This window comes from Anomaloglossus baeobatrachus, chromosome 3 (assembly GCF_048569485.1).
Source record: "Anomaloglossus baeobatrachus isolate aAnoBae1 chromosome 3, aAnoBae1.hap1, whole genome shotgun sequence".
Classification (NCBI taxonomy): domain Eukaryota; kingdom Metazoa; phylum Chordata; class Amphibia; order Anura; family Aromobatidae; genus Anomaloglossus; species Anomaloglossus baeobatrachus.
The window spans coordinates 137458902-137473877 of NC_134355.1; the positions used below are offsets into that span (position 1 = coordinate 137458902).

Below are 14976 nucleotides of genomic sequence, written 5' to 3' on the forward strand. Positions count from 1 at the left end.
CATCGAGGAGAACTAAGAATTATGACAAGACCGAAAAGGGTTCTTAAAATATAGGAATAAATGTAAACCCTCTCTCCATATTTATTAACCCCAGTGCTCTCCCGATCCATTAATCCTTTTTTATGCATCTGGAGGGCTCTATAGAGTCACCTTTTAATGCTGCCCTTTGTTTACTTGCCGCCCTTCAGGTCCTGCGGTACTTTCCAGTGCACTATATAGCCTATCGTTCCCATTGTTCAAGTGAAAGGTACTCCTAAACCGCCTACGCTCAACTCCAAAAAGAGGAGGTTGAATGAGCCGCCTTGTGAAGAGAATGAACATATGCATTAGAAGAACCATTTAGTAAATATTCACTGGAAGCTAATGCAAGGCAGGTCCACAAATGTGGCATCAAAGATGGAGCATCCCGAAAAGGATACGGAAGATCCAAGCAAAATATCATCAGAAGTAGAAGGTAGCTGTTAAACAGATTTCATGACCAACCACGTGGTTAGCTGGAGTGACATGTGGGTGAGACTGGGTGTAACCAATATAAATGTACCCCCTAATGTGCACATCATATTCTATTTCCACCCAAAATTGCCACCATTAATGTTTGGTATAAGAGCTAGCATTCTTAAGTTAAAAGAGCATTCTTAAGTTTTCTCTTGAGCAACTCAGAGCTATGCAGTCTCCTTACAGTTTCCTTACTTTCTGGCAGGGTAAGCTCCCCTCCGTGATTAAAAGTTCTGAATAGCAACAGAGATTTAGCATTAGTAGAACTACAAAGCTCAGTATAAATTCTGCTGTAACTCATTCAGCTATCAGTGGTTTGTTCTGAAGTCTACATTGCTATCACTATAGTGTGATACATTGGGATTGTGATTACACAGGACTCAAGCGGGCTTTACACGATGCGATTGTTCCCGCCCCCGTCGGTTGTGCGACACGGGCAAATCGCTGCCCGTCGCGCACAACCTCGCTTACCCCCGTCACACGCACTTACCTGTCCAGCGACGTCGCTCTGGCTGGCGATCCGCCTCCTTTCTAAGGGGGCGGGTCGTGCGGCGTCACAGCGATATCACACGGCAGCCATCCAATAGAAGAGGAGGGGCGGAGATGAGCGGGACGTAACATCCCGCCCACCTCCTTCCTTCCGCATAGCCGGTGGACGCAGGTAAGGAGATGTTCCTCGCTCCTGCGGTGTCACACACAGCGATGTGTGCTGCCGCAGGAACGAGGAACAACATCGCTAATGAGAGGTAAACAATTTTTTGTTTTAAGACGACCTCTCCGCGGCAAACAATTTTTGCCACTTTTGCGATCGTTTTAGGTCGCACATAACTGTTACACGCTAAGATATCGTTAATGACGCCGAATGTGCATCACAAACAACGTGACCCCGACGATAATTCATTAACGATATCGTAGCGTGAAAAAGCCCGCTTAATACGCACAACTCATCAGGAGCTGAGAAGGTAAGGTAGGGAGGGAGGTGAGCTGCTGTTATATAGAAATCAATGGGTTGGAGAGAGTTGACTTGGAATTTAGGAATACACACTACTACTATACACATAACTACTGTGCAAGGCCCTATTGTTCAATCTCTTTGGAAACCAGCTGCAAACTATGTAAGATAAAAGCTTTCACAGCAGGGAAATGTCACAAGATAGGAATGGCAAGTCAAATGCAAATTGATTAGTTTCATGCTAACAGATTAAAGCAATTCAATCACTGGAGAGTACCCCCGATGACTATTTGGTGCATTTTTTCCAGTGCAAAGTTTAGTGTGCAAAAAATGCAGCACATTGCAGTTCCATTTGAAGTCTGTTCTGCTGGTGGCCATCTTTCTAGGCGTTCACACGTGTGCTAAAAAGATGTCTAAAATACTGGGATACCACCGAAACAGGGGCCAGACGGAGTAAAAGAAAAGTGACTCATCTGCCTCATTATAGTGAGTGGTTCCATCGGGGGTTTGTTTGAATTGCATTTTTGTGAAGAGAGCAAAGTATAAATGTGAATCGAGCCTTTTTCTGATGTATGGGAGGCAGAATGAACAAATAAACAGCAGCAGTTATTTTTAAGCGATTTTTCATGCAGTACAAGTGATAGTCACAATGCTGACCTGTGTATAACCCTGCCTACACCCCTAATTGTCAGCTATATTTATATAATGTGCATTTCCAGCACGTTTTTCAGCAAGTTCACTCAGTGGTGGGATTACACATTTTAGCCTAACTGCTGCGCACGAGACTCCTAGTCTTCTGATGATAATTTCCTGCTAATAAAACACTGTTTGTATTGTAACGACAGTATGCTACTGAGTAAGTAACACATCTCTGGAATCAGGCTTCTACATTATGATGCTTTCAGATTAAACAGCAAAAACCTGCTGATAGATTCACTAGAAGAAGACCACACTAGGCCTGGTTAAGAAAAAAAAAATATGGACAATTTTTTAAAATATTTGTTTTACCAAATGTATGAATATACGGAATTTTGTGCCTAGAAAGAGGGGTTTTGTGCAGCGGCATAGCCCCTGCAGGTAACAGCAATGGTAGCTGCAATATATATTGGAGGAGACCAATATTACAAAGTAAGAATTAAATGAAACACTGTAAAACTGTTTTTTTAAATAGACTGTATATTTCCTCACCATTTTCAAAATATCTGCTCTCCATAAGTGAATAGAAACGTATTTGTATATACTTAGAGGACAAGTAAAGTGGGCTTTACACGCTACGATATCGTTAATGTTTTATCGTCGGGGTCACGTTGTTAGTGACGCACATCCGGCGTCATTAACGGTATCGCAGCGTGTGACACTTACCATCGACCTTAAGCGACCTCAAAAATGGTGAAAATCGTTCACCATGGAGAGGTCGTCCCAAAACCAAAAATCGGTAATGGTTGATTATCGATGTTGTTCGTCGCTCCTGCGGCAGCACACATCGCTGTGTGTGACACCGCAGGAGCGAGGAACGTCTCCTTACCTGCCGCCGGCCACAATACAGAAGGAAGGAGGTGGGCGGGATGTTACGTCCCGCTCATCTCCGCCCCTCCGCTTTGATTGGCTGGCCGCTTAGTGACGACGCGGCGACATCGCTGTGATGCCAAACGTCCCTCCCCCTTGAGGGAGGGATTGTTCGGCAGTCACAGCGCCGCCGCCGACCAGGTATGTGCGCGCGATGCTGCCGTAGCGATAATGTTCGCTACGGCAGCGAACACACGATATCGCATCCACGACGGGGGCGGGTACTTACACGCTTGATATCGCTAGCAATTGCTAGCGATGTCGTAGCGTGTAAAGCCTGCTTTAAGATCCGGATTTGTTTTGGAATGACTAAAAAGGAAATAAAATCATCCGATACAGGATTTATTCATTTGAATGGGCACGGAAATGTCCTAAAATGTCTTCTCTCTGTTTTATTCTAACATAGAAATAACGTATTGTCTACAAATTTTTCCCGATCAAATAAAAAGATAGCTTTGCTGTGCTTCTTATTTTACTGTAGTATAAGGACTTACAAGACATGAGGACCCTTGACGTTGAGTTGCGAGATTGCGTATTTTGGCCAAAATATAAACCAATACCTCATACAGTGGTACCTTGCTTAACGAGAACCAGCTGTTCTTTGGTACGGGGCCGGGCTGTGTAACGCGTTACCATAACAACGAGGCAGGAAGTTCCCGGCCAGAGCGCTGACGTCAAAGGCAGAGCTGCTTGCCTCTGATTGGCCAGCACTCTGCCTTTCATTAGCGATGACAGGAAGTTCCTCCCTCGTCGCTATGGATGCAGATACACAGCGTGGACTGGAGCGGAGCGGTGCACTACAGCACCCAGGAGGCCGGCGATGAAACAAAAGGTACACATATTATGTTATATTATATGCTCACCTTACCTTCCGTTCCATCACCGGCCTCCTGGGTCTTGTAGTTCGCCGCGAGGGCATCGCGATGTACCCGGGAACTACAAGAACCATGAGACCGGCGGTGGAACGGAAGGTAAGGTGAGCATAATACTGTATGTGTGTGCGTGCATGTGTGTTTGTGTGTGTTTGTGCGTACATGTGTGTGTGTTTGTGTGGACTGCAAGTGCGGGTCAGAGTGCGGTGGATGGACGAAACCGTAAGTGTGTGCGGTGAGAATTTCGCTCGTACAGCAAAGCTTTCTCGTAAAGCGGGTTACAAATTTACAGAAAGCTTTGCTTGTTAAGCGAAATTCTCGTTAAGAGGCTTACTCGTTATGCGAGGTACCACTGTATTTATATTTCCCGCACATTTTATATTTTTTTATTTGCAGGGTACAGTCAGGTCCATCAAAGGTGACCTTGTATTATGGCGTTGTACCTCTGTGGTGCACTGAGAGCGTGGAGGGCAGTCCGCCTAATCGAATAGTAGGGGCATGTAATAGGCTGTAGCCGGGCACTATGATTCACGTGTGTGACTTGCACCCTATTGCAAGCTTCATCTGTGTGCCATTGTGATATACTGCGCAATCACCACCTCCATGAACTGGCAGGATGACAGCAATTGTTTGGTCAGTATTTTTTTTGGGGGTGGGGCTGCTGCATCCGGTCTGTGTATTTTTTTTTTTGGGGGGGGGAGGGCTGCTGCATCCGGTCTGTGTATTTTTTTCTATAATCTTGGATAGTAAATACCATTGCTTTTTTGCCTTGTTTATCGTAAAAAAAAAATATATAGTAACTGTTTCCGTTCTTTGGGAAACACGTTACAATGGATGGTCATCTGTTATGTCTTCTGTTACAGCTGTCCGTTTTTTAACCATTGCATATGCCCAAATCAATGGCGGTGTTTCTAGACGACTCCAGGAAAAATGGATGTGCTACAAAGAGAATCAAAATGAATGCAAAATGGGAACCAACATGAGTATCCAGTTTTGCTCAATTTGTAAATGATTGGGTGTTTTTTTAATACTGGAGCCTAGCGTGTTTACACATTGGATTGCTGGAATTGATCTACTGTAACAAATTCTAGCTGCATTATTGGCAATCTGTCAGGACAGGATTTTAACCTCTGTGGGGGTTTTTTGTCATGATTTTCATAAAATTGTGTCAAAGACTTTTTACAACTGTACTCACCAAAAATGATGAAAATTCCAATAATTTAACAGAGAATTTTATGTTAAGGTCAGTTGCTTTTATTTGATTCTAATGGATTGCTTATAGAGCCCCTTCATATTCCTCAGCTCATTCCAAAAATATTCATCACTGTCCCCATTGGGACAATATTCATGATAAGCAGGTGTGCTCGCCACTGCTCGATTGATAGAGCATCAGCCGGGTATCGCGGGTGCTCGGATGTGTCGTTCGCAAAACTATGACCACTAAACAGAGGTCTGCTTCACTGTGTGATGTGTGCAGGCGTCCCAGGGAGTGCATTTCACAGTCTGACTGGCTCTCACTAGGGTTAAGGCAACGTTCTTGGATGTAGTGTGTCAAGAAAAAGAAAAAAAGACCTTTCTTTCCCAGAAATGCTCTGTATATGACTGGCTGTATGTGGGCGGAGAGCCGAACTACCTAATTATTGACTTCCATAATACTCGTTAGTCGAGTTGAGCCCTTTCCGAGTGTCTGACCTGCTCAACTCAATAACAAGCACCCAAGCAATATAGTGCTCGCCCATCTATGGACAGTATGTCTTGAGTGTTGAAGGAAAATAGAGTACCTGGAAACCCACGCAAACACGGGGAAAACATACAAACGCCTTGCAGAAGTTGCCCTTGGTGGGATTTGTACATAGGACTGCAGTGCTACAAGGCAGCAGTGCTAACTACTCAGCCACCCTGCTGTTACTACCTTTTTATTATCAACTGACAAAAACCTACTAGGAAACGTTTTTCTCCTTCTCCACTTCATAGTGAAGAGAATAGGAGGAATCTGTTCGTAAGTATGATTTTAATGACAAACCTTGTGGGCAGTGTGCAGCATCCATCGGCCGTCAGTCGGACTTGCGTTGCATAGCTGTCTGACGGACACACGACTTGTTGGACTGGAGGACATTCCACAGTGCTGCAATCCACACTGAACACTGAAAGAGAACAAACATAATCAGGAACATCAGGCAATTTCACATCGGGCAGAGAAGAAAATGTAAAGGGCTATTATGATCCACGCAAATAAAAATCATTAATTGTCTAATGTTTGGATATTCAATTTCTCTACACACTTTCTGCCACAGAGCTTTTATAGCGTTTGTAGTCTAAAGGGTACTTTACACGCTGCGCGAGTTCGCTAGCGAGCGTACCCGTCCCCGTCGGTTGTGTGACACGGGCAAATCACTGCCCGTGGCGCACAACCTCGCTTACACCCATCACATGGATTTACCTGCCCTGCGACGTTCTTTCTAAGGGGGCGGTTCGTGCAGCGTCACAGCGACGTCACACGGCAGCCGTCCAACAGAAGTAGAGGGGTGGAGATTAGCGGGACGTAACATCCTGCCCACCTCCTTCCTTCCGCATTGCCGGTGGACGGAGGTAAGGAGATGTTCGTTGCTCCTGCGGTGTCACACATAGCGATGTGTGATGCCGCAGGAACGACGAACAACATCGTACCGGCAGCAGCAATGACATTAAGGAAATGAGCGACGTGTCAACGATCATCGTTTTTGAACGATTTTGTGATTGTTGATCGTCGCTCCTTGGTGTCATATGCTGCGATGACGCTAACGGCGCCGGATGTGCGTCACTAACTACGTGACTCCTACGATATATCGTTAGCGATGGCGCAGCCTGTAAAGCACCCTTAAGTCTATGTGTGAGCATCTCGTGACCAGGACAAATTTATTATTGGATGACTGCAAGAAAGGAAAGGAAAAAGTTTATTCAAACACCTGCATGAGTGTGTAAAGGATGTTTAGATACATTTGATGGATTAGACGCATTAGGATCGATAGCACCTCTAACATGTTCTCTAATTCTATTTTACTTTACGAGTTGTACACCCTAAATAAAATAAGTGACATATTTTGCAATGTGCACGATAAACTAGAGAAGTGTAATAAAATTCATACACTGTTTCAATCAATATACAATTTCTTTCATCAATAATCTTATTTATTTCAATACTTTGCAAACATATATGCAACACGTACATTTTTGCATTCTGCATTTATGAAAACCATTATATTACAAGTGCTATTGCGATTTTTGAGATGTCTTTAATAGTATTTAGACAGTGACATGAATTAGCATTAAGTTTGGTGTTTCCTGAAATTTCCTTGTGATGCAGGTATCTATCCGTTTTAATTCTAAATTGGACGTCAAGATGAGAACCAAAAACTATATATAGATTCAGTCAATTGTAAGTAAATTTAAGATTATAATGATTATCATTCAACACAGTCAAATAAGTGTGGTACAGTAGCCTGCCCACCAGACAAAATGAGGATAGTCATCAATGAAACGACCATAGTACGCCACATCATGAAAAAAAGATTAAAAACTGAAAAAATATATATAGTTCTTCCCATATGGCTACATACATATTTGTCAAAATATGGTGAATGCTTCACTCCCCTGCACACAACGTAACCGTAAATAATAATCTCCTGCAAACAAAAAATAATTGTAGGATAATAAATAATACAATGCCATGATAATGAATTATTTCAAATCTGAACTATACAAAGAATACTGATTGAAAAAATTCTGATACAGCTTGTAAACCCTGATCCACATCGCAACTGAGCTGAGAATAGTTGGGCTCCCATGGAATTAATTCTAAGGTGTTCAAAATTTGTTGCGCAAAAAGCCTGGGAAAAAGGGGCAATAAGAGTTGCAATAATGAGCCCATCCATTGGCATCAATTTTTATTTAAATAACCGACCCCAGACACTATAGGCCTCATGGATGGGGGTAATTGGTTCTTATGTAGTTTAGGTAACAAATGGAGTACACGAGATCCACAGGATATTACACAAAAATATAGTTATATTTTTTGTTTATGACTGATAATGACAATCCGTCATCCAAAAGACATTTTAATTTCGGTTGAAAAACAAGGGTGGGATTACCTGTCAATTTTCTATAAGTAGTGGAGTCATTAAGAATACATCTATAGGAAGGTATTAAGAATGACAATTGCGTCAAACTTATCTGGAGACCTTATGGTAAGATCAGTAATGGCTGCGGTTTTTCGGTAAAAAGAGCTTCAACTCTGGGTATATGTTATCGCCCAGTATGGTGTCATGATCTATGCTGGCCAAGTCGCTGCTAAGCCTTAAGCTAGTGTCACACATAACGACAACGACAACGACGTCGCTGCTATGTCACCATATTCTGTGACGTAGCATCGACCTCAACAGCGACGTCGCTGTGTGTGACACATAACAACGATCAGACCCCTGCTGCGAAATCGATGCTCGCTCCTGAATGTTCCAGGTCATTTTTTTATCACTGCTATCCCGCTGCGCCATGCTGATAAGCTGATAATCCTTGTGTTTGACACGGCAGCAGCAACGATCGCTACGCTACGCTACGTCTGAAACCACACAACGACCGTCGACGTCGCTATGATCGCTGCTCCGTCGCTGCTTTATATAACATGTTTGACAGCTTACTAACGATCATCTATGGTCGCTGCTACGTCACAGAATATGGTGACGTAGCAGCGACGTCGTTGTCGTTATGTGTGACACCAGCTTTAGCATGTATCCTCTCTCCAGGGGTACTGGTCTCACAGGAAGGGCTTGTTCCATTTTGCCTTGTTCCTGAAGTCATGCCGCCATATCTTGGTGCTGCTACCTCCGGAACGCCGCCAGTAATAATCCTGCTCTGCAGCGTGCATGTTTGTCTTCTATGAGTGTACACTGATCCGTCCTTCCTCTCAGCTACCTTGTCCTGACCTGTGACCTCCCTGTACTGCTCATTCATCCCGTTTCCCTGACTCCCTGATTCTGTCCTGTGTCTCCTTTGCCCTGTCCGTCTGATCCCGGTCCTGTTCTGTTAACTCTACATCCGCTTTTGCATGTCGTTTTGACCTCCTGGCTCCTGACCTTGGTTATTATTTCTGACTTCGGCTCAGTTTCTCTCTTCTGTCATTTACTTGACTTCCTGGTACCCAACCCCTGGCTTCCACACAACCACGATTTGCTTTTTCCTTGGTAATGACGAGACATCCTGATACTGACTTGCTGACTACTCTATTGTATTCTATCACCCTCTAGTGGCTTGGTCTGCTTACTGCATATTGGAGTTGTCTCTCCAGCTAGCTTCAGAACCCCCACTAGAGCAGTGTGACACATGGTTTATAATAAAAATTACAATAGCAGTTGGTTGAAATATAATCGTTTATATAAATGTTGAATGAAAAACTGTAGTTGTTGCAATAATGCTTGGAAGACTATTGAATTAAAAAATATTATTGATAAAAGCAATTATAAATTGAAAACGTTCATATATTGTGACTTCAAATTGTAGCTTATAGGGCACATTGCTAAATATGTAACTTATTTTATGTAGGGTGTATCAATAGTGAGTTAAAACATAGAATGAGAGAACATGCTAGAGGTGCTATCGATCCTAATGCGTCTAATCCATCAAATGTATCTAAACATTTTTACACACTCATGCAGGTGACTGAACTCACTTTTCCTTCTGTGCAATTGAAAGGGTTAAACCAGTTTGAGGTAAATATTGGAGGAGAGCTCTACTAAATAGAGAAGCATATTAGATTCTCATGTTAAATACTACAAATCCCATGGGTTGCAATAAAAGATCAGATCTTATTTTACATTATTAATATGTTACTATAATCTAAGGTTGATCCATTTACATGTTTTAATTAATTGTGTTGCTGTTTTTATCTACACATGTGTTTGTTAATTAATGAGTGGTAAAATGTATATATACCTGCTTGTTTTAATAAAGATTCAGGCTAAAGGCTGCTTTACACGGTACGACCGATTGTGCAATTTCACAATCGATCGTACCCGCCCCCGTCCTTTTTGCGTCACGGGCAAATCGTTGCCCGTGTCGCACAAAGTTTGTAACCCCCGTCACACGTACTTACCTCTCGTGCGACCTCGCTGTGGGCGGCGAACGTCCACTTCCTGGAGTGGGAGGGACGTTCAGCGTCACAGCGACGTCACACGGCCGCCGGCCAATGGAAGCGGAGGGGCGGAGATGAGCGGGACGTAAACAACCCGCCCACCTCCTTCCTTCACATAGCTGCGTGACGTAGGTGAGCTGCTGTTCATCGTTCCCGGGGTGTCACACGGAGCGGCGTGTGCTACCACGGAAACGATGAACAACTAAATTAAACGATATTATGGAACCTAGCGACCAGTACACGACTCACGATTTGTGAGCGATACTGCGTCGCTAGGAGATGTCACACAGGCCGGCATCGACAGCGATGCAGGATGTGCATCACAAAAACTGTCACCCCGACGATCTATCGCACGATAGATTGTCTGGTGTAAAGCAGCCTTTAGACTAAAGGCCGCTTTACACACAACGACATCGCTAACGAGATGTCGTTGGGGTCACGGAATTCGTGACGCACATCCGGCCTCGTTAGCGACGTTGTTGCGTGTGAAATTCACGAACGACCGTTAACGATCAAAATTACTCACCTAATCGTTAATCGTTGACGCGTCGTTCCTTTCCCGATTATCGTTGCTGTTTCAGGACGCAGGCTGTTCGTCGTTCCCGAGGCAGCACACATCGCTATGTGTGACACCGCAGGAACGAGGAACATCACCGTACCTGCGGCCGCCCGCAGTGAGGAAGGAAGGAGGTGGGCGGGATGTTCGGCCCGATCATCTCCGCCCCTTCACTTCTATTGGGCGGCCACTTAGTGACGCTGCTGTGACGCTGAACGAACTGCCCCCTTAGTAAGGAGGCGGTTCTCCGCTCACAGCGACGTCGCTAGGCAGGTAAGTATGTGTGACGGGGACTAACGATATTGTGCGCCACGGGCAGCAATTTGCCCGTGACGCACAATCGACGGGGGCGGGTGCGATCGTCAGTGACATCGTTAGCTAACCTTCCTTGTTTTTAATATGGACTAATAAAGTTATCCCTTTTATGGATGAAGTGAGTGCTGGTTCAGTGAAAATAGCTGAGATAAGTATACATTGTGATTATGTTATATGTCTATTATTCAAAGTAAGCGGAAAGAAATGGCAAAGTTTGACAACTTGCTAATACATACTGTAAGCAATGTGAGGACAGTCAGTGATCTTTATTCTCTGACTGGGCACACACAAGATGCTTGTGGCATATTTGATATCTTGGAAATCAGGGAGTAATGATCGCAGTTGCAGAAGGTGCAACTACGCCCGAGCCGATGCTGGAGGGGGGCCTGCTGATACCAGCAGCTATTTCAGCTGCAAGTTCATCCAAGGGCGCACATTCAGCTATAATGTATTGCAGTGCAGAGACCCACTGGGTCTCTGCAGGACAAAACATGCTGCCGACCAATCAAAGGCAGGCAGCTGACGTTAGCACGCCAGTACCAGGCCGAGTATGGCTGTGACATCATGTGCTGACATCGCTTGCATACTGAAGTCATTTGCTGGTTTCTGTGCCGCACGTCATGGGAATGGGGGAAGGTGAGAAGAATTGTTGTTTTTTTTTTACATTTGATGGAGAAGAGCCGCAGAACAGGGACACTATTAGTGGAAGGGGTCCAGACTACAGTAGTTCTTCACAATTACTCTAACCATGTGGGGCTGCTAGAAATATTGTTGGAAGAATATTGTACTAATACAATTAATGGTAATGTTTTACGTAAGTAATTTTAGGTTCTTACCAATAGCAATTTTCTTTTTGCTGTAGCCATTTATTTTTAAAAACTTAAGGTGCCATATTTGAGTCACACAACACATACACACAAAAATTGTCAGTTAGAAAGTGATCGCACCCTCACATAGATATATACATAGCCTTGTCAGTATATATAGCATATGTGTCACACTAGGTATGGGAATCTAACAAGCAAACAGAGAAAAGAAGAGGGAAACTCTTGCAGCATGCTGTCCTCAGCATACACTGCAAAATCCTGGTGACAGATTCCCTTTAAGTACCTAGTGCCCCTCAGTCACAGGCTGCAGGCACTTCCAAATTAAGAGCTCTGCCCCTTTAAGAGGTGGACAGGGTATGTATGCGCTAAATGCATTCACAGGAGACCTGCACAGAGTGTGCCGAGCTTAGGAGCCGGAGGCCATGACGGAGGACACAGGAGAGAACTGCTCAGAGTGGTGGTGAGTGCGTCGGTGTCCCTGCAGGGAAGAGGAAGAAGTAAAGTGCTAGGACGTCGACGGTGTTAGGGTACCGTCTCACTAAACGACATACCAGCGATACTGACCACGATACGACCTGGTCAGGATCGCTGGTGCATCGCTACATGGTCGTTGGTGAGCTGTCAATCAGGGAGATCTCACCAGCGACCAGCCACCAGAGACTCGTGTAACGATGCTTCGCTTGGTAACCAGGGTAAATATTGAGTAACTAAGCAAAGCGCGTTGCTTGGTTACCCGATATTTACCCTGGTTACCAGCGTACATCGCTTACAGGCTGCCAGCGCTGGCTCCCTGTATACGTAGCTAGGGTACACATCAGGTTACTAAGCAAAGCGCTTTGCTTAGTTACCCGATATTTACCCTGGCTACGTGTGCAGGGAGCCAGCGCTAAGCGGTGTATGCATGTAACCAGGGTAAATATCAGGTAACTAAGCAAAGCGCTTTGCTTAGTTACCCGATATTTACCCTGGTTACCAGCGTAGGCTGCTTACACAGAGTCGGTGCTCATTGGTCTCCCGCCGTGAAACACGCCGATGTGTGCTGCCCTGCGGGAGACCAACGATCAAAAAATGAACCAGAACAGTGTGTAACGATCAGTGATTTCACAGCAGGGTCCAGGTCGCTGCTCAGTGTCACACACAGCGAGATCGCTGATGAGGTCCCTGGTACGTCACAAAACCTGTGACTCAGTAGCGATCTCGCTATGTGAGAAGTACCCCTTACAATATGATTTATACAAAATGTTGTTTTAGGGTACTTTTATTGTTTGATGTCCTTGACAGATATTACCATTTTTCCCCCCAAACAAATTGTGCGGACCCTGTGGTCTTTGTTGATAAATATTCAGGCACAATTAGACTGGATATAGTTTTTTCAATTTCCAGTCATTTAGGTAATCCATATAAAGACGGATGACTTCTAAATTCCTTTATAGCATCCCTTTGTCTGCACCTACTGAATTGTCCCTTATCTTTACCTCTTGCTACAAGGTCTCTGAATTGGGGTCATTTTTACCGTTTAATTCTTTTGAAGTGAGCTGTTCTGCAACTTCTGACTTGCAAATGATTTATTAGAATTAAATGCTTTACTTTAGGAAGTCATAAAGAAATATTGCTAAGTATAGATTCCTTTGAAACTCACATCTCATTTCTCGCTTGCAAAGTATGACACATTTTCAATATAGAATGATAGATGCTTTGAAAAGGAATGCCAGAATGTCAGGTTATCAATGGGTTGGGATAACAATGCTAAGTCTTGTAGCCTTACAGCCTTGCATTCTCATCATTTTTCTTTACGGAGCACATCTCCATCAATGACATGTTACCCTTGATGTGGGAAAAATAATAAATAATAAACAAAACAGAGATTGAGAAATATGTTTTTAAATCTAATAGGAAAATCCACACATGGGCTTATTCTGCTACTGGTCATTAGAATTTCCCTCTAAATTGCCCATTCCAAGTTCCTTAAAGGCACCTGTCACCAATTTTTTCCTGCTCCATTTAAGAGCAGCATAATGTAGGGGCAGAGACCCTGATTCCAGTGATGTGTCACTTACTGGATTGCTTGCGGTCATTTTGATAAAATCACTGTTTTATCTGCTGCAGATGCACCAACTATTTAAATGCTGTGCTCTGTTTAACTCCACCTCCACCACTGAGTAGCAGCTTTCTGCCTATGCACAGTGTACACAGAAAGCTGTTAATCAGTGATTGTGGCGGTGTTATACAGAGGTCATGAATATGCTTGATTATGTGGTAGCAGGTTTACTAGTTCTCCAGTGATAATCTCCTGCTGATAAAATACTGATTTTATTAAAACAAGCAGCCCAGTAAGTGATACATTGATGGAATCAGGGTCTCTGTCTCTACAATATGCTGCTCTCAGATTACATAGAAAAACTTGGTGACAGATTCCCTTTAATAACAGAGTCCTATAGGTGTAAATACTGTAGAAACATTCTGACTCAAATATGGGAAAATAGTTGAGCTAAATGTTGATTTTTCAATCAATTCACAATCTCCTTGCCATTCAGTTATATTAGTGAATAACTTTCATGATTAAAAATAGTGAAGAGGATTGAATGTAAACATTAATCACCTAAAGGGAGAAGACCAAGGCTCCTGTGTCCCCCATTTGAATGAAGTAGTGGTCACACATACACAAAACCATTTTATTCATTTATGAGATTATTGAAGACAGCCGAGTATGATGCTGCAAGGTTCGTAGACTGGCTGAGTGTGAATAGTAGCTACATTTTTTTCCTAGGTTATCATCACCTCTCTTCAGCCCATTGATTTCTATACAGGAAATTAGCTGCTCAACTCTCTCCCAGCTCCTGACCACGCTGCTTTTATCAGTACTGCAAACTAACTAGTACAAAGGATTGGCATTTTCTAGAGCAGTTTTTCTAATCCCTGCTCTCACTTTCCTGAGCCCTGTGCCTCTTCATAGGCCTTGATATCTCTATGTTAAAAATAATGATAGTAGTGTAGGACAAGCACTATCAGACTGTTAAAGTGGCAAATTAGCAGGATACAAGAAAAAAAAACAAGGATAAAAAGTAGAAAACCGTCTGCGCTGCTGTGTCAATAAAGAGTTAATTCCAAATAAGAGCAATGCAGGGTGGTTTATTCTACACGTTTCGGAGATAATCCCTTTCCATCAGGAAATCCATCTAATTAAGGATCAACCATCCACCTGATGGTTGTGTGACACATAACCAGTATTA

The 14976-nt window shown here is 43.6% G+C and overlaps 1 protein-coding gene across 1 annotated transcript in view; it reads right to left on the reverse strand.

Annotated features, from left to right (window-relative positions):
• CRIM1 (cysteine rich transmembrane BMP regulator 1) overlaps positions 1-14976 on the reverse strand; it is a 943646-nt gene that overhangs the window by 507002 nt on the left and 421668 nt on the right. Inside the window, exon 4 of the mRNA XM_075339496.1 lies at positions 5909-6029. Coding sequence (XP_075195611.1) covers positions 5909-6029 — 121 coding nt within the window. The remainder of the gene's footprint in view (positions 1-5908; positions 6030-14976) is intronic.